The 20,035-nt window shown below is 35.3% G+C and overlaps 1 protein-coding gene and 1 non-coding gene across 2 annotated transcripts in view; one reads left to right on the forward strand and one right to left on the reverse strand.

Annotated features, from left to right (window-relative positions):
• Positions 1–246: 246 nt before the first annotated feature.
• LOC127847778 (putative methyltransferase C9orf114) overlaps positions 247–20,035 on the reverse strand; it is a 28,516-nt gene continuing 8,727 nt past the window's right edge. The window contains exons 2-11 of the mRNA XM_052379916.1: positions 18,601–18,631; positions 18,012–18,143; positions 15,778–15,866; positions 12,200–12,270; positions 11,212–11,351; positions 8,581–8,711; positions 6,173–6,242; positions 4,696–4,903; positions 1,863–2,010; positions 247–712 (exon numbers count right to left, since the gene is read on the reverse strand). Coding sequence (XP_052235876.1) covers positions 638–712; positions 1,863–2,010; positions 4,696–4,903; positions 6,173–6,242; positions 8,581–8,711; positions 11,212–11,351; positions 12,200–12,270; positions 15,778–15,866; positions 18,012–18,143; positions 18,601–18,631 — 1,095 coding nt within the window. The 3' untranslated portion in view covers positions 247–637. The remainder of the gene's footprint in view (positions 713–1,862; positions 2,011–4,695; positions 4,904–6,172; positions 6,243–8,580; positions 8,712–11,211; positions 11,352–12,199; positions 12,271–15,777; positions 15,867–18,011; positions 18,144–18,600; positions 18,632–20,035) is intronic.
• Trnaf-gaa (transfer RNA phenylalanine (anticodon GAA)) lies at positions 12,843–12,932 on the forward strand. The gene is given in 2 exon segments: positions 12,843–12,879; positions 12,897–12,932. It is a non-coding gene; the product is annotated as a tRNA-Phe (tRNA).

Here is a 20,035-nt window from a genome sequence, read left to right on the forward strand (position 1 = left end):
TTGGAAACTTTTCTAACGCATCACTTTTCAAACTTGAATATCTCAGTTATGAGTAAAGATATTGATTTAAAATTGTACATACGATCATTTGACTACGTTCTATGCAAGCTCACGATAAAATCATTCATCCGTGACGATTGGACGCTTGGGCACGTGGGGTAGGTGTGGTTCCATATTTTTGCACGTGGAAATGGTGAAACGCGATATAATTCTAGTTTTATTTCAATTTAATTTTATTTATATTGCAATAACAAACATGTGTAATATTGCATGCATGAATGACATATATACATATTGACAAGTTATTCCAACACAATCTTCAACATGTTGCAACTTTTATATGTATTATAAAAAAACATCATGTGTGTTACTTTTTAATTGCTTTTTCGGCTCTGTGAACAATCCTTGAAATGCCAAGGGACCTATACAAACAAATATAGGTCCCTGAAATGCCTGATATTCCATTTTGAACCCAATGACATTCCATTTTTAACCATGAAATTCTTTTTTTAACCTCATTATATTCTTTTTAAACCAATGATATTCCATTGATAACACCATGATATTGCATTTTCTGCCAAACATGTCATTTTAATCTTCCTGATATTCCATTTTTTTACCCCATACATGCCATTCATCAAGTGTCATCATTGGCTTTTGGTCGGCTAAACAGTTTTTGTCGTAATGCAGACATGGTTATCAAGATGGCCTCCTGAAAGAAACAAAGACGTTTTTATTGTTTACAATAGTTAAACAAGAAACCGTCGGAGACGGGTGATGCTCCCCAAAGTTTTTTTTGTCACAATATTGCACTATATATTCAGATAAAAGGAAACCTCTTGAGGGCACAAAAGTTGGGGGGGACAATAATTTTTTTATAGAAAATTTCAAAGGGCCATAACTCTGTGAAAAATCATCCGACCAGAACCCGCTAATAATATGCACATCTCCTCTTGGTAGTGAAGCTTCCCATAAAATTTCATTAAATTCCGGTCATTAGTTGCTAAAAATAGGCCGGACAAGAATTGCACTATATGTACAGTTAATGGAAAATTTCAAAAATTTCAAAAGGCCATAACTCTATGAAAAATCATCCGACCAGAACCCGCTGATAATATGCACATCTCCTCTTAGTAGTGAAGCTTCCCATAAAGTTTCATTGAATTCCGGTCATTAGTTGCTGAGAAGTAGCCCGGACAAAAATTGTGCACAGACGGACAGACAGACAGACAGACAGACAGACAGACAGACAGATGCAGCGGCAACTATATGCTGCCCCCATAATAAATTTTGGGGGAGCATAAAAATGACAGGCCTATTTGGGATGACACTTTATGCACATGCATTTAGCCCTGTTTTGTCAGAGTGAGGCTCAGTTTTATTGAGCTAGCCAAATGTACCCATAGGGTTACTTGCCCTTGAGTCAATTTTGCCCTTGAGACGGACATTTTTATATTTGTAGTTTGCAAAGACAAATTTTGTTTTGATGATTTGATGATTTGAGACTTTATAACAAGCTCTTAACTGTTGGTACTCAAAATAAATAAAAATTTCAAAACGAAATGTTATAAAAATTTGCTCACGATGGATTCAAATTTGCACAGGCTAATCCACACAGGCTAATCTGGGATAACACTTCACACACACTTCACACACACTTCACACTTCACACACACTTCACACTTCACACACACTTCACACACACTTCACACACATGCATAAAGTACCATTTTCCCAAGCGAGGCCAAAATAAATTACTTGATTTTGTTATCTACAGAAACAGAAAAAAATATACTCAATATCATGACGTCAAATAAAGCAATAAATACCACAGAGTACAGTGTTATAAGACAATATTTTACCTCTGTTCTGATGGTACTACTCCCCTGCCCAGGGCAGGTGTTCAGGTAATGTTGGAACAGCAGACTGGGATCATCCATATCCAGTGTTTCATCACACTCCAGACTGGCTGATAGACCATGCATGCCGCCAAACACAATCAACATGTGCCTGTAAACCAGTCAAACAGTTTTGTTTTGTTCAGATTATTATTATCGTGCGCTCCATACGAACACGTTAGACAAATTAGGTTCAACTAATTATGCTGAATTTTGGAGATGAACTGAATGATGATATTTACAAAAATAAAAAATAAAATTTGGAAACCTTAAATTGTGAATTTTGTGCAGTCTTTTTTTTTTTTTGGGGGGGGGGAGGGGGGTGAAACAAAGTTTGAGATAGGAAACTGGGGCCAAATTTCTGCCCCAAATTTGACCAAAAACAAGAGATGTGTTTGTCAGAAACACAATGCCCCCTATTGTGCCGCTTTGATTTTTTGTTTACCTTTGACCTTGACCTTTCACCACTCAAAATGTGCAGCGCCATGAGATACACATGCATGCCAAATATCAAGTTGCTATGTTCAATATTTCAAAAGTTATCGCAAAACTTTACCGAGGTTAAAGTTTGGGATACACACAATGAATGAATGACAGACAGGCCAAAAACAATATACCCCCGATCTTTCGATCCGGGGGCATAAACACAAAGATAAGTACATTTGTATTCAATACTGTAAAATTATCAATATTCGTAAGAAAAAAAATGCACGGTTTTTCAAAAAAACAACATTTAAGGATTTGTAATTTACTGGATTTTTTATTTTGGAAACAAAAAAGTGATTTGCCTCTGTCATTTTCCAATGTGTTTGCGTTAACTTTGTCGATCTGTCAACCAACAAAACCATAGAAAGATTATGTCCAATGAATAAAAATAATATTGCAGTAATTTAACTAATTGTTTCTTGGAATTAAACGTGGTGTTTTGTCATCTATTTATAGATAGAAATGTCACAAGGTCATACAATAAAATCAACAAAAAGTTGAATGTCAGAGTATTTACCTGAACTCTGAACTCTTAAGTTGGAGATTCAAACTCATAAAGAGTGTTTACAAGCATTTTCTGTCATTTGAACTATTGACCTTGTTTTTAATCTCACGTTAACCAGTTTCAAACTTGACCAATATATCATTGGGATAAATCTTCAGAACAAGTTTATGAAGATCAGACAGTAAATGTGGCCTCTAGAGTATTAACAAGACAAATGTTGACGACACACGACAAGCAAAAGGCGATCACAATAGCTCACCATGTGCATGTTGTGCTCAGGTGAGCTAAACAAGAGGCCCCAAAGGGCCCTGGGTCGCTCACCTGAGAGACTAAGATGGAAAGACACAAAGATTAAAACGCTTCAGCAAATATTTCAAATTATTGGTATGAGAAGACTGACTTTAAAAATAAGGTGTTCCAAAGTATTCACAATAGGCCTATATAGAAAATTATCCCACCCACCCTGGCAGCCATGTTTTTAATACCCAGATAAAAAAAATAAATATATATATATAAGGAAAATGCTTCTTACAAACATATAAAGAAAACTGCCCTATCTAGCTTTTTTAGTATATAAATTTAAGGAAAATGACCCCCCCCCCCTGGTGGTCATGTTACTAGATGGATCAAAACCATTTTTGAACTCAACCGTTGTATCCAGGAAAAAATCTTCTGACCAAATGTCATGAAGATTGGGCAAAAAATGTGTCTTCTAGACTCTTCACGTTTTCTTATATACATGTAGAGAAAACTGCCCCACCCCCTGGCGGCCATGTTTTTTCACTATTCACAGCTATTTTCAAACTCAACCAAGATATCCATAAAACCAATGTTTTGACCAAGTTTCATGTTGATTGGACAAAAAATGTGACTTCTAGAGTGTTCACAAGCTTTTTTACATTATAAATATTTATATGTATAAATATAAGGAAAAAGACCCCCCTCTTGGCGGCCATGTTTTTTTACCAATCCAAACCATTTTCGATCTCAACCGTCATATCCCGGAAACAAATGTTCTGACCAAATTTCATGAAGATTTGGCAAAAAATGTGTCTTCTAGACCGTTCACATTTTTTCACTATATACATAAAGAGAAAACTGCCCCGCCCCCTGGCGGCCATATTTTGTCACCGATCATGACCATTTTCGAACTCGTCCGAGATATCTATAAAATCAATGTTTAGACAAAATTTCATGATGATATGGCAAAAAATGTGACTTCTAGAGTGTTCCCAAGCTTTTTTTACTATATAAACATTAGGAAAAAGACCGCCCCCCCCCCCCCTGGCGGCCATGTTTTTTAACCAATCCAAACCATTTTCGAACTCAACCAACTTATCCAGGAAACAAATGTTCTGACCAAATTTCATGAAAATTTGACAAAAAATGTGACTTCTAGAGTGTTCACATGTTAGCACTATATACATATATAGAAAACTGCCCCGCCCCCTGGCAGCCATGTTTTTTCACCGATCTGGACCATTTTCGAACTCCTCCGAGATATCAATGAAACCAATGTTTTGACCAAGTTTCATGATGATTGGCCAAAAAATGTGACTTTTAGGGTGTTCACAAGGTTTCTCTATAGCCATATAAGGAATACTGCCTTGCCCCCTGGCGGCCATGTTTTTCAATGGACCGAAACCATTTTTTAACTCAACCAACATATCATTAAGACAAACATTTTGACAAAGTTACATGAAGATTACGACGGACAAAAGGCGATCACAAAAGCTCACCATGAGCACGTTGTGCTCAGGTGAGCTAAAAACAACAATGATACCTACATTTGTATTCAGTATTTACCTGAACTCTTTAGTGGGAGCTTCAAACTGGTCCACACTCTTGCCAGTGTCTGATGTTCCAATCGTCAGGTCATACATTTCCTTGTACGGGCATTCCTCGAACACAGTCCCGAGAGAGTTGGCTAAGCGTACGGTGTAGCCCCAGTACAAGCCCTGGTGAGTCCGGGGCTGACTGGGCGGAACAACAACACCTTTCACGTTCTTCCGATCTGGCGAGAAAGGAAACCTTGATGAGCCTTGCTTTGGGAAAACAGGGCTTAAAGCTTCATTAACCCTTTACCACTTAGATACGTATTTTGACGCATGTGTAGTTCCTTAATTAGAAAGTTAAATTTAATTAAAGACATTTCTTACTAGATACAAATTTTAAAGGCTTCATTTCCAACCCTTAGTTACTGATGAGCAGCAAACAGCATAAAACCTGACCAGACTGCCAGTTACTCGCAGGCTGTTCTGGTTTTATGCTGGTTGTAAAAGATATTTTTTACTTTGCTTCATATGGGGGGGTAAGGTTTAATGCTGGATGAGAATTCATCTCCAGTTCAAAGAAATTCCTTTATTACCAAATAGGAATTCAATATAGAATCTTTTAATTTTAACATTTTATGAGCCAAATAGTAGGTGCCTCGTTCTGGGAAAAAATGGGCTTCATGCTTGTGCTTTAAGTGTCGTCACAAATAAGCTGGTTTAGTCTGCACAGGCTAATCCGGGACGACACTTTCCGCCCTATCAGTCTGCACAGGCTAATCAGGGACGACACTTTCTGCCCTATCAGTCTGCACAGGCTAATCAGGGACGACACTTTCTGCCCTATCAGTCTGCACAGGCTAATCAGGGACGACACTTTCTGCCCTATCAGTCTGCACAGGCTAATCAGGGACGACACTTTCTGCCCTATCAGTCTGCACAGGCTAATCAGGGACGACACTTTCTGCCCTATCAGTCTGCACAGGCTAATCAGGGACGACACTTTCCGCCCTATCAGTCTGCACAGGCTAATCAGGGACGACACTTTCTGCCCTATCAGTCTGCACAGGCTAATCAGGGACGACACTTTCCGCCCTATAAGTCTGCACAGGCTAATCAGGGACGACACTTTCCGCCCTATCAGTCTGCACAGGCTAATCTGGGACGACACTTTCCGCCCTATCAGTCTGCACAGGCTAATCCGGGATGACACTTTCCGCTCTATCAGTCTGCACAGGCTAATCCGGGACGACACTTTCCGCCCTATCAGTCTGCACAGGCTAATCCGGGACGACACTTTCCGCCCTAACTTAAATTCTGTTCAGAAGGTTCTTCCTTTAAAGAGAACATGCTATCAAAGTGGAAAGCGTCATCCCGGATTAGCTTAAGCGGACTTCACAGGCTTATCTGGGAGGACACTAACCCACATGCATTAAGCCCAGTTTTCCAAAAATGATATTACTTTTAACCAAAGCGAGTCTTAAATGTTCAGTTTTGTGTAATTCACATACCCCACGTAGAGTTATCCATCTTCACGGTAACCCTCAGCCCGGCCTTCAGATGCTTGTCAATTTGGCAATCCTGAAAATACACGATTTAAAATAACATTTAAGAAGTGTTCTGGGAAAACTGGGTTTAACTCATTTGCATAAATTGCGGTCCCAGATTAGCCTGCGCCGTCTTCACAGGCTTATCAGAGTCAACACCTTTCTTGTTAAGAATTTTTCATTTAAAAGAGTTCTCTTCAACATAAATCCAGTGCAAACGAAAAGTATTGTTTCTGATTAGCCGGTGCAGACTGCGCATGTTTTAAGCTCAGTTTTCCCAGAACAAGGCTTATTGAATCACTTGTTCCAGTTATTCCATAATCTCAGAGGTTACTTGAATAATGGTACAGTTTTATTTCTTCAATTTTAAATACAAGAAGTTGACTTTACATACCATGTAAAACAATTAAAATAATATGTTAAAGTGTGTATTTACATTTAACAGCATATATAGGGCATTAATGCATTAAAAAAATAATATATATATTTATTATATAATACACCATATCTCTATTCAAAATTTAATAAAAATAATAGAAAAAAATGCATTTAAGCATGCATAAAGCTATTTAAAAATACGTATTGTTAATTTAACCCCTTTCACAAAATCCAGCTTTCACTATTTTATAAACAAATCTGGCTTAATAGTTGCTAGAAAATATTCTATACTGATTAGTGTTTCCTCGAATGTTAGTAATTTTTGTTGATTTGGATGTTATTTTTTTATAACTTATAAGAAAAACTGCACACATTTACAAACAGTTTTTTAATGGACATGTAAATTGATGGATTTCCAGAAAGAAAAAAAAAGAATTTTTTGTGTCGGTCATTTTCCAATTAATTTGTGTTAAATTCATGGATTGGTCTACCCACAAAGTCAACAAAAACTAATATACATTAAATAATAATGTTTTCAACATATCTTAAGTTTTCTATTATCTGATAATCACTGTTTGAATAAATTTGCCAAACTTTAGGTGACCTACATTTAAGATGACCTGTATTTAAGGTAACCTACATTTAAGGTGACCTACATTTAAGATGACCTACATTTAATGTGACCTACATTTAAGATGACCTACATATAAGATGACCTACATTTAATGTGACCTACATTTAATGTGACCTACATTTAAGGTGACCTACATTTAAGATGACCTCCATTTAAGATGACCTACATTTAAGGTAACCTACATTTAAGGTGACCTACATTTAATGTGACCTACATTTAAGGTGACCTACATTTAAGGTAACCTATATTTAAGGTGACCTACATTTAATGTGACCTACATTTAAGGTAACCTACATTTAAGGTGACCTACATTTAAGGTAACCTACATTTAAGGTGACCTACATTTAAGGTGACCTACATTTAAGGTGACCTACATTAAAGGTGACCTACATTTGCAAATGAGCCTTTTCTGACTTCTACAATGAAGTTCTCCCTTTTTAACATAAGAATTGCATCCGTGCTCTAGCTAGGATTCGATAAGGGCAGGGTGCTCTTTTGTTAAAAGGGCACTTCAGCTTGCTGGGTCTTATTATTTGTGAGATTTATTTCAATATAAAATGTGTTTTGTACATAATTTATGTTAAATAAAAAAAAATGTTTTCATTAAAAAATGTTGAATTTATAAAAACTACTTTCACTGTAATAATTTATTAAATTCATTGAAAATTCATTTGCTGTATAATAATGTAAAATGAGAAGGTGGGGTCAAATGGAACAAAGCACCATTCCATTCAGGTTTAGCTCATTAAAACTGGCCGTTCTTCCTGTGCCTGTATTCACCAACCAAGTCTGAGAGTAAAGCCTGTTCTTTAAATTTGATTATTCAAAAATTGCTTAAGTTTTAAGTCAAACTTGGCATTAACTGTCTGTATTTTATTCATTCTTTATGTAGAATAATTCTTTTACAGACATAAACACCACTGGTTGCCTGCATGTATTCAAACGCTGGATGTACTTTTCTTGGTTTAAAGTCTATTTTTCATTATTCCTTAGTGTAAGAATTGGTCGCCATGGTGTATTGGATATGGTGACCGCCTAGCGTTGTTATGGTGCCTGCCTAGCAACAGGGAGGTCACGGATTGATCCCCATGATAGGAGCGTTCTTTGAATCTCCCCCTGAGACATCAAGAATATTTCTAGGCCCAGGAAATGTACTCAAGAGCATTTCCTATAAGCCTATGGCTTTCTATGCAATCTAGCCAAAATGAATAGGTTTAAACTAAGAATTGGTCCAACCTTTAAGGAACCAACATTTATTTGGTGTATAATAATGTTAAAAGAGAAGGTGTGGGTCCAAAGACGCAGGGTGCCATTCTGTTCACGCCTAGCTCATTTCATCTGGCTGTTCTTGCTGTCCTACCTTTAGGAGACCAACATTTACAAAGGAGCCCCTCCCCTCTTTAGGGGGCTTGTTAAGGACCACACCCTCTCTGTAAGGGGTCTGCTCCTCGGCTCTCATGTGGTGAGGACAATACAAGGGGTTCAACAGTCCTGAAAAACTGACAGTGGTAAGATTCCCGATACAAAGCTAATCTCAACAAGGGGTTTAACCCTTTCCTGCATAAGAAACAAAGTGAAAATGGCCATGTGCAAACAGCATAAAACCAGAACAGCCTGAGACTAACTCGCAGTCAGTTCAGATTTTATGTTGCTTGCTGCTCATCAGTATCTAAGGGTTGGATAAGAAGACTTTAAAACAAGAGCACCGCATAACGGGTGCCACGCTCGGCTGCGAAAGCTTGTCAGATTTTTTTTATTTTTTTTGAGGTCACAGTGACCTTGACCTTTGACCTATTGACCCAAAATGGGTGTGGCGTGTAGAACTCATCAAGGTGCATCTACATATGAAGTTTCAAAGTTGTAGGTGGAAGCACTTTGATTAAAGAGGCGATGTTAAGGTTTTTGTTAAAGTTTTATATAAGGGGTCACAGTGACATTGACCTTTGACCTAGTGACCCAAAAATGGGTGTGGCATGTAGAACTCATCAAGGTGCAACTACATATGAAGTTTCATAGTTGTAGGTGGAAGCACTTTGATTTTAGAGCATATGTTAAAGTTTGATATTAGAGGTCACAGTGATCTTCACCTTTGACCTAGTGACCCAAAAATGGGTGTGGCGCGTAGAACTCATCAAGGTGCATCTACATATGAAGTTTCAAAGTTGTAGGTGGAAGCACTTTGATTTTAGAGCCAATGTTAAGGTTTCAGCACGACGCCTACAGCCGACGGCAGACAAGCTGGCTATGACAATATCTCGGGTTTTCTCCGAAAAAAGCCTCGCTAACTAGGTCTTAAATTAAATTTAACTTTCTAAGGAACAAAAAATGCGTAATGAAGCCTTTAAAACTTGATTTAATAAGATAGGTCTTAAATTAAACTAAAACTTTCTACGGGACAAAAAATGGGTTAAAATACGTATCTACACGGTCAAGGGTCAAAAGACCTGGAGAGAGAAAGCGGAAGCTGCATTAGATAGGAATCAGGGTCATGGGCAAAGTATCCAAGAATGTTCTCTCTTGTTTGTTTTGGCTCAACTCTGAAGAAGAGATTTGAGTTTCCATGACGCTGAGTATTGAGAATGTCAGTCAGCTCATCAACAATTTCACCGCAAATTGAAAATTTTGTGACAGACTCACAAACAGATTGACAGACGGATGGACAAAGCCAATTCTATATCCCTCCCCCTTTGGCGAGGGATAATATTATACACTTATTTCTCCTCAAACTCAGGCCTGACTCACACTTAAAACTCAAAAAAGGTTTCATAAACAGCAAATTAAGCATGATGGGTCTACTCATCTCAAAAATTGACAAAAAACCCTTTAATTTGTGTAAGAATAATGACTCAAGTACGTTTGTGATGCTAGGCCATGATCCTGCATGCCATATGTCCTGAATTTGGCAGGACAGTCACGCTTTTTGTTCAAATTTCCCTATTCCAGACAATATGTCCCAAAATTTTAAATAATATGTAGTTTCTATAAGTTTATAATGAAACTCGCTATTAAAGCTCTGTTTGCTTAAACTTACAATTGCTTATCACTTTCACAAAAAGGATGAAGCTTTAACCCTTTGCATGCTGGGAAATTTGTTGTCTGTTAAAATGTCGTCTGCTGAATTTCAAAAATTAGCATTTTCTTCGATTTTTTTTCAAAGAATACTAACAGAATAGCAAACAGTTTGGATCCTGATGAGACGCCACTTTTTGTGGCGTCTCATCTGGATCCAAACTGTTTGCAAAGGCCTTCAAAATTCGGTTCCAGCACTGAAAGGATTAAACTTGTCACAGAAATGACGAATACCCATTGATCATTTCGCATGTGGTTATATGTTGCAAGTTGTTGTCGTTTCTAAGATGAATATATTTACTTATAAAGTCTATATCAACACTAATAATTATAATATTACAGAAATTCTAAGTTGTAAACCTGCCTACCTAATATTCCAAATAAGCCTAGTGCTGAAAAAACAATGCTTAAAACATGAGTTAAGAGTCGTTCCAGATTAGCCTGTGCAGTCTGCTTTTATAGTATTTTTTGTTAAAAGGCAGTTTCTTCTTAGACAAAATATAGTCAAGGCAGAAAGAGTTGTCCATAATTAGCCTGTGCAGACTGCACAGGCTAATCTGGGATGACACTTCACACACATGAATCATGTCTAGTTTTCCAAGAGCAAGGCTCATATCCCTTTGCATGCTCGGAAATTTGTCTTCTGCTAAAATGTCGTCTGCTGAATTTCTAAAATTAGCATTTTCTTCGATTTTTTTCAAAGAATACTAACAGAATAGCAAACAGTTTGGATCCTGATGAGACGCCACGTTCTGAGGCGTCTCATCTGGGTCCAAACTGTTTGCAAAGGCCTTCAAAATTCGGTTCCTGCACTGAAAGGGATAAACTCTTTTATTCTCCACATCAGACTTGGATAACAGGAAGCTTATTCTTGCAGTCTTCAAAAGATAATGAAACCCCTGTGTTGTCCATGCTACAATACCTGCATACTGCAAGTCCTTGTGTTGAGGGAAGAACACTTTCCTGAGGTATTGTGGACACTCAAGATACTGTAAGATTCGCGCCAGCTGCACATTTCCATGACCATGTTTGCCTATACCCTTGAACTCACCGTCCGTGGACCTTGTCAAGAAATAATTTTTATATTGTAAAATCATTTATATTGGTCTGCATGAAATTTCGTGGTATACAAAGAATAATTAGTGGACATGTAAATTTGTGGGCTTCTGAGTTTTGCCAAAAAGAAACAAACAAAAAACAACTTATTTTGCGTTTAAATCTGAATTTTGTATATCGGTAAACAAACAAAATCAATGATAATTAATGTCACACAAAAAATAATGACTTTACAGTATATTTAAAATATATAAACTCAAATGACTTCAAATTATACATAATTTAAATAATATGAGCTTAGTCATCTGGAATTTGCAGTAAAGACTTCATCTGATGAAAACAACAATATTTAAATGCAAGAACCATTTACAGACATGTATAGAAATACAATGTTTAGCCTAACTACTTATAGATATACTATTAATAGACATATTATTTACAGACATACTATTTATAGACATACTATTTACAGGCATACTATTTTTTAGAGACATATAATTTACAGAGGTACTATTTATAGACATACTATTTACAGACATACTATTGATAGACATATTATTTACAGATATACTATTTACAGACATACTACCTACTATTTATAGGCATATTATTTACAGACATACTATTTAAGTCATACCATTTATAGCCATACAATTTTTAGCTATACTATTTATACACATACTATTTATACACATACTATTTATAGACATACTATTTATAGCCATACTATTTATAGCCATACTAGCCATACTATTTATAGACATACTATTTAGCCATACTACTTATAGACATACCATTTATAGCCATACTGTTTATAGACATACTTTTTATAGCCATACTATTTATAGACATACTTTTCAGTGTATCCAGATTCATCAAACACAATGATTTCATCCACATTGAACACTGCAGCAGCTCTCGCTATCTAAAAACAATTACCAACATAATTGTTCATGTGCTATTTTGGTAATACTTGTCATTGGTGTCGCTCTGGAGAGCGGCAACTAGTATGTAATGCATTTTTTTTTCGCTTATGGGAGGAGAAGTTATTAAAAGGATCAATGTATATATTTTTGTTTTAAGAATATCTTGCATAGTGGTGATTTTTTGTGTAAATTAGTGTAAATAAGTACTGCATTTGTGCCTATAACATTTATTACAACATTTATTGCCAATAATGCAAAGCTAATTGTTTTAATTAATAACTGATCCACAGCTGATCACAGGGGAAAGATCACAAGGACTGGGCAAATACGCGCAACTTTCTGGTTTTGTATAAAAACAAAACATAATCAAAATATATTTATTTTGTGGTTTTTCTAATTTGCTTATTTAGTGGAGAATCAATGTAGTAAGATATTTGACGACAAACAGCGCAAGCAAGTTTATTGGAAGGCCTTGTGGTACGAAAACGTACAATGTATTAGTTTATTAATAGACATAAAATAACGATCGCTATACACAACTTCACCTAATAGCAGTACATAAATGATGTCAGCCGGAATAGCTCAGTTGGGAGAGCGTTAGACTGAAGTTGTTTACGCAACAATCATCTAAAGGCCCCCGGTTCAATCCCGGGTTCCGGCATGAACGGAACAGTTCGGCGGCTGACATTTTTTTTCAAACAATAATAAAGCTTTATTTTATGTAGACATTTTAAAATCCATTTTACTTCAATTGGACATTTTTATTAAAATTAATGGATGCCGCGTTGTGACAACGTTTATTAAAATATCTTACATCACTTAAATATCTTATTAAAAAAATACACGTGTTTTTATATTAACAAATAAATGCAAACAACACATCTATTATCCATGTATTTTTATGATTGTCTATCATAGGCCCTAAGTACTATCCCTACCACATATAGAGCGCGAAGCGCGACACGTATTATTGATTGTAACAATGAGTTGCGATAAAGGAAGCAGCTGCATATCAAGGAGGAGCTGTGTTCCAGCAACCCGTTTCCCTAGAGTCAAGCACTCCTCGGAATTTTTTTTTTAAGAACCACATATAGAGCTCGAAGCGCGACACGTATTACTATCCGGGTGGTATGGGCCCTTTAGCATTATCAGACCATTACGTCCATAGTTATCTTCCTTAGAATTTTAGGCATTTTGAAATCGTTGTTCGAAGTCCAAAATTTTCATCCGATTGATCCCAAACTTGCACTGGTTTTTTTATCAATGAGGACCCAACCCAAACTCTCTATATGAGCAATATCGGACCATAAGTCCATGTCTATTTGAATTTAAAAATAAAAGTGAAAAACTGCTTGGTTAGGTGATTATGTCAACATTTGTCATCAGATTCCTTCCAAACTTACAGTGTCTTCATATCAATGAGCATTTTTACCTCATTAAAAATGAGAAACATCGGGTCAATAAGTCCAGAATTTTTTCTATTAAATTTGACAAAATAAACAATAATTATTTACATTTGTTTAAAAGATTTCACAACTTTCGTCTGAATCTTTCCAAACTTGCTAAGTGTTTTTATATCAGTATTACTCAAACCCTATTGAAAATGATGAATATCAGAGCAATAAATCTTTTATGATCTTTTACTGAATTTGAAAGTATTGTGAAATGCAGCTTCTTTATGCAATTTACAGTTTTCATTCAATTCAATTTTTTTTCAAACTTTTACAGTGTTTTCATATCAATGAGTACTCAACCCCTATCGTTAATGAGCAACGTAAGAATAAGTTCAGAATCATCTCCCCTTGAAGTTGAGAAAAATATGAAATTACGCTTACAAGATGAAGCAGATTTTTTAAAACCTACACAGTTCTGTTCCATTAATGAAAACTGCACACGGTTGCCAGTAAAAAAAAGGAAACCAATGTAAATAAAATGAACTATGAAATATTTGGGGGTTACAACACAAAATCATAGATAATGGTTATTTGGGGGTTATAACACAACATCATAAATAATGGTTATTTGGGGGTTATAACACAAAATTATAGATAATGGTTATACCAGTATATTTTTCTATTTTGTTTAAAATAATCGTCCAATATATTAATATTTACAGTAGAAAAAAAATTGTTAGATGTAACTTCATTGAGTGCCTTTTACACTGAAATTCCCGACGCCCTTTGATGCTTTGCATCAATACTTATCTTGTAAATATTTTTAATAAGGATTGATTTTCAAAACAAGAACTGTGTTTGTGAAACACAATGACCCCTCCTGCACTTTGAAGCCGCACCGCAGTTATTTTAGAAACAAGGTTATATTTTGAATATCGATCAAAGTGACCTTGACCTTTCACCTAGTGACCTCAAACCATGTTTTATTGTAGATCTCAATGAGATGCATGCACATGTGAAATATAAAGAACATAGACCCAAGAGTTTTCATTTTATTAGCAAGGTAACAGTTTTGGGACAGACACACACATACAATTACAGACAGACAGAAAAACAGGCTAAAAACAATATACCCCCTGATCATTTGATCTGGAGGCATACAAATAAAATACAACCAAGAATGACAGAAGAAACAACATCAACTTTTGAAATGTAAAAGCTGTTTCTACTCAGAGACCTGAACAATACAAGAGTTTGAGCAGTAACCAACCTGTCCAGCAAAGCAATATATCCATTCACAAAGGAAACATATCGATGGTCTCCATTTAAAATGACAAACCTACATTTTTGGACATTTTGTGATTTTTGCACTGTGTAGGGCAGGAAATCACTGCGCACATGCCCAGAAAACGGCGAACCGGCTTACCAATCATATCACGCCAAACCGATCATATGATAAAATGCCGAACTGTGATTGTGAAAATAAAAATATGCAAAAATGCGAAGCTGAACACTCAAAAATGTGAAGCTGAACATTATTGTAAAATGCAAAGCCAAATAATTTTTACCTATGGCATTGTGCATATAAATATGAAAATGAAAAAATAGCCCTCCTGGAAAGTTGTGTCTTTGTAAGTTCGACTTAAATGAAGACCATCGATATATGACAATGCCATTGAATTAGAAGTGTAAAGGCCATGACTTAAAGGCAACTTTTACTGTGATTTATTAATACTGTAAAGCATGTATATTCATGAAATATTGTGTTTTTTCACAAACAACTTGTTTGTCGACACACACATTTGTGGATTTCTAAAAATATTTGAGGACTTTGTGTCAGGTATTTTAATATGTGTTTGTTTCAAATTCGTAGATGGTCGTCCCATGAAACCAATGCCGCATGATGCGGGTCTCATCAAGGTCTGTGCTGTTTGCTTAAAGGAATTTCTTTAAGAAATATTCTAAATATAGAAATAAATATACTAGACATCCCTAATTTTGGAAATAAATTGATCCAATTTAGAAGGATGGGAGAGTCCACTAGGCATAAATGGGTTAATGTCCAAAACGTAATAATGATTTTACAGTAATAGTGAAGGAGCAGTAACTAACCTGCCCAGCAAGATATGTCCTCAGTTCTGGAGTAAGGGCATTATCCAGGATAGACCCCGGTACGGCAATCGACACTGTATATGGTCGACCTGAAAACACATGGAATATGAAAGATATTGATAAAATATGATAAATGCTTCATGTATGTGAAAATGGGGCTTAAAGGGGTCTTTTCACATATTTGGGCATGTATTGAAGTTTGTCATTAAATGCTTTATATTGATAAATGTAAACATTGGATCTAAAAAGCTTCATTAAAAAAAACAAGAATAAAATTAAAGAAAGAAAAAAGTAACCCTCAACCGGGCTCAAACCCCTGATCCCTGGAGTAAAAGTCCATCGCTTACACCACTCGGCTATCTGTGCTCACACAATGAGTGATGTATTTTAAACTTTATGTAAGCAATTCTCATAGTATCACAACAAATAACGACTACAACAGAACTCTGCAAATTATTCAATCATTTTGCATTGCAATGCTTTATAATTTTCAGGATTTTAAATTGTCAAAAGATGCATATAATGGCTCTTTTAGTGCATAGTAAATATTCAGTATTACTGTTTCCTCACAAATATCATATCTAAAACGAAAAGTTGCGAATCTGAAACTTTTTTTTTTATTCTGTCGATTTACCAAAATGTGAAAAGGCCCCTTTAATGCATTTGTGTAAAGTGTCATCCATGTTAGCCTCAAAGGCCCACACAGGCTAATCAGGGACAACACCCTCCACCAACACTGGATTTTTGTTTAGAGGGAACAATTCTGTTTAAGTGGAAAAAGTTGTCCCTGATTAGCCTGTGTGGAATGCAACACTTTACGCACATGCATTAAGCTGGGTTTTCATAGAGAACTAGACTCATATACAAATACAGTGTAGAATCCTCAAAGTAGCACAATTGCACGTGGAACACCAGAGATGACAGATCTGCTATGGAAATTTGTCAAGTAAAATTCAGTAATTTGTTGTCAGTTTGTTAAGAATATTCCTTAATATTCATCAATCTTTGATAAGGAACTTGATATTAACATAAGAACATAAGTCTTTTTCATTTTAAAATGTCTTCAACTTTTCATTTAAAAAAAATCTAAAAATCCCCCCCCCCCCCTCCATGAAAACGAATTTCAAGATGGAAAGAAATATTTGGCTGAAGAAAATTTCAAGCCCAGTTGGGATCCCTGATATTGGCGGGGATTCTACATCAAAATTTTGTTAAGCTGAATTTACATCGCTTTAGTAAAGTTATTTTCTTTTCAGCTATTTTTGCTTTGTCCTTAACTTGTAGCGATGAAACCATGTACCATGAAATTGGGGAAAATGAAACATGATTGATATGATCATAAATAACAGTAATCCAATTTGTTACAGCACATTATGTGAGTTTTGGGTAAAGATAAAGTTTATCATGCGAGGCTTAGAACCATGGTAGCGTGACCTTTGCCGAGCGCTACCATGGTTCGAAAAGAGCATGATAAAATACTGCATTTTTGAAAATTTTGTTTTCCGTTGTTGACAAAAATAGATTCTCAAAAAAAAATATCTAAAAATAGCAACCATTCGATTTTCATCTGGTAGTAGGATAAAATTGCATTTTTAACTTCATTTTTAAAGTTAATTTATAAAGTGCTACAGAATAATATTGCTGTATTATAAATTCAATAAACCAATCAATGACTTTATTGAAAAGGTTTGGCATCTTTTTGGGGAAATTTTGGTCAGATTTTTTAGAAATATCGTTACTTTTTGCCAATGGGAAGAGCCTTAATAGGCTGTTATTTTGGGCAAATAAATCACTGCCTACCCCACATTCAAGAGACACTGCTTGTTACCTTTAAGTTTTCTGCTGCTAATGGACAATCTACTTGGTACCTTTACTTTTCTGTTGCTAAGAGACAATCCACTTGGTACCTTTAGTTTTCTGTTGCTAAGAGACAGACAGCTTGGTACCTTTAGTTTTCTGTTGCTAAGAGACACACAGCTGGGTACCTTTAGATTTCTGTTGCTAAGAGACAGACAGCTGGGTACCTTTAGTTTTCTGTTGCTAAGAGACAGACAGCTTGGTACCTTTAGATTTATGTTGCTAAGAGACAGACAGCTTGGTACCTTAAGTTTTGGTACCTTTAGTTTTCTGTTGCTAAGAGACAGACAGCTTGGTACCTTTAGATTTCTGTTGCTAAGAGACAGACAGCTGGGTACCTTTAGTTTTCTGTTGCTAAGAGACAGACAGCTAGGTACCTTTAGTTTTCTGTGTCTGTTCCTCCTCCACCAGTTTTATGTTCTGTGTTTCTTCTGCCTGTTCTTCTTCCTTTTTCTTCTTCATCTGTGCGAGCAGTTTTTCTTCTTTTAATTTTCTTTTCCGGGCTTTTTCTACAAGTTAGTCAGATACTCACAAATATGAAATAATTTAGAAGATTATCTTTCAATTAAAAAAATATCGTAGTCTACACTATTAATCAGAACAAAAATCTAAACAGAAATGAAAGTATTTTCCAAATTTATGGTTGTTCATTGTTTTAATGTTGATGTTCTAAATGTTTCAAATCATTATTTAACAATTTGTGTTGGCAAGTGATGAAAATATATATGTATGTTAAGTTTGAAAACAATTTCTTTGATAACAAAAAGCATATTATTTAGCTCCATCCTTTTGATACATTTTGTTATACATGAAAGATCAGATAAGTACATTACACATTTTTTATGATTGTCTTCATTTAAACTTTTGTTTGCGTTAAAGAAGATCTACAGCAACTTAAGAAAACACAGTCATCAAACACAACAATTAACAAGCATGCTAATTACATGTAGAAATTATATGGCTTACTTTCGTTTTTCCATTTTATCAATTCTTTTGGCTGTAAAGAAAAAAGAAATCAAGTTAAGTGTTAAAACTTCAAAGCAAATCAAAATAATGATTCATAAGGAAAGCAATTTCAGGGCACTGGAATTTCGGCACATTAATAACCAATTGTCACTATCAATAGATATTGTTAGTGGTTTTGTGTCAGTTTGTTGGCGTTGCTATACCTTCCACACTACCCAGTGACTGTGCTGTACTCCTCCAGGAGAATTTTTTGACAAGTTACTTACGAGACTGATAATGGCAACCTGGTGTAATCCTCATGGAAATCGTGCATTTCATGTTTAATATTGTCAAAAGATGTACACATAAAGCGTTTTAACATACATATAATTTAATTGATTACCTAGAACTGTTATTATTATGTTTTATTGCATTCTCAAATGATTATTATTAAATTTGACATTGGAAACACATTTTTGAAAAAAAACAAAAAACAATTTTAACGCGACGTCATCAAATTGTAGCTTCAAATAAACTTTGTACAAACCTTTTTTTGTTCATCCTTCATAAAAAGCGCACAAGAATAATACCTCCTATGTAAAACAGCACGTTACCGTATGGAAAGCATGGATGTTTTGATTTTAGTATAAAACCTATGTAGCTTAGAGACAATTGGAATCATTTAATTTTGTTTTACCTAAATTATTTTGAGAATGATTTTGAATAGACATTTCCTTTAAAATAAATTCAAATCAATCAAGCTGTTTCTTTATCAGTACGGTCTTTTAGATGATTCAATACTGCAGCAGGTACATGTATTACAGTAAACAGTACTGAGTAAACAGAAAATCTGGACAACACTGGATTAAGTGTTGGGATGTGGTGAAAACACACGTACACTGACCTATTGAGTAGCCTTTTCTGATTTGACAAACGGAAATTAACATTTTCGTATGCAACTCAACAACAGATTTTTTATGTGCCAATTGAGATTTTTTTAAATTGGAAAAAAATTGTCTCATTAGGAATGGTGCTGTTGTACAGTACCAACTTTATAAAGAGAAAAAACGCTGTATTTAATAAACATATTAAATAATGCTATTATTAAATGAACTCATAAAACGTACTGAATAATGATGTTTTTGTTTGCATTATTATAACATTTTCTTCTTTGCCCCAATGTGACCCCAGTTTGGTAAACACTTTTTGAATTTTGCAAAAATAAGTTGCAACAACTTTTTGATACCCTGTACTTTTGATGTTTTAATACATCGGCTTTGAAAATGTCTATAGTTGAAGAGTTCATAATGTCATCACTAAAATTATTCCAGTCAGGCACAGTTTTTACTAAGAAAGAGTGTTTAAAGATAACAGTTTTTGCTTAAATTGTTTGGAAGTACTGGTAATTATTGATCACTAGATAACTCACTATATTCTCATGCTTCTGACCATACAA

Source organism: Dreissena polymorpha, chromosome 10 (genome assembly GCF_020536995.1).
Source record: "Dreissena polymorpha isolate Duluth1 chromosome 10, UMN_Dpol_1.0, whole genome shotgun sequence".
NCBI classification, from domain to species: Eukaryota; Metazoa; Mollusca; class Bivalvia; order Myida; family Dreissenidae; genus Dreissena; species Dreissena polymorpha.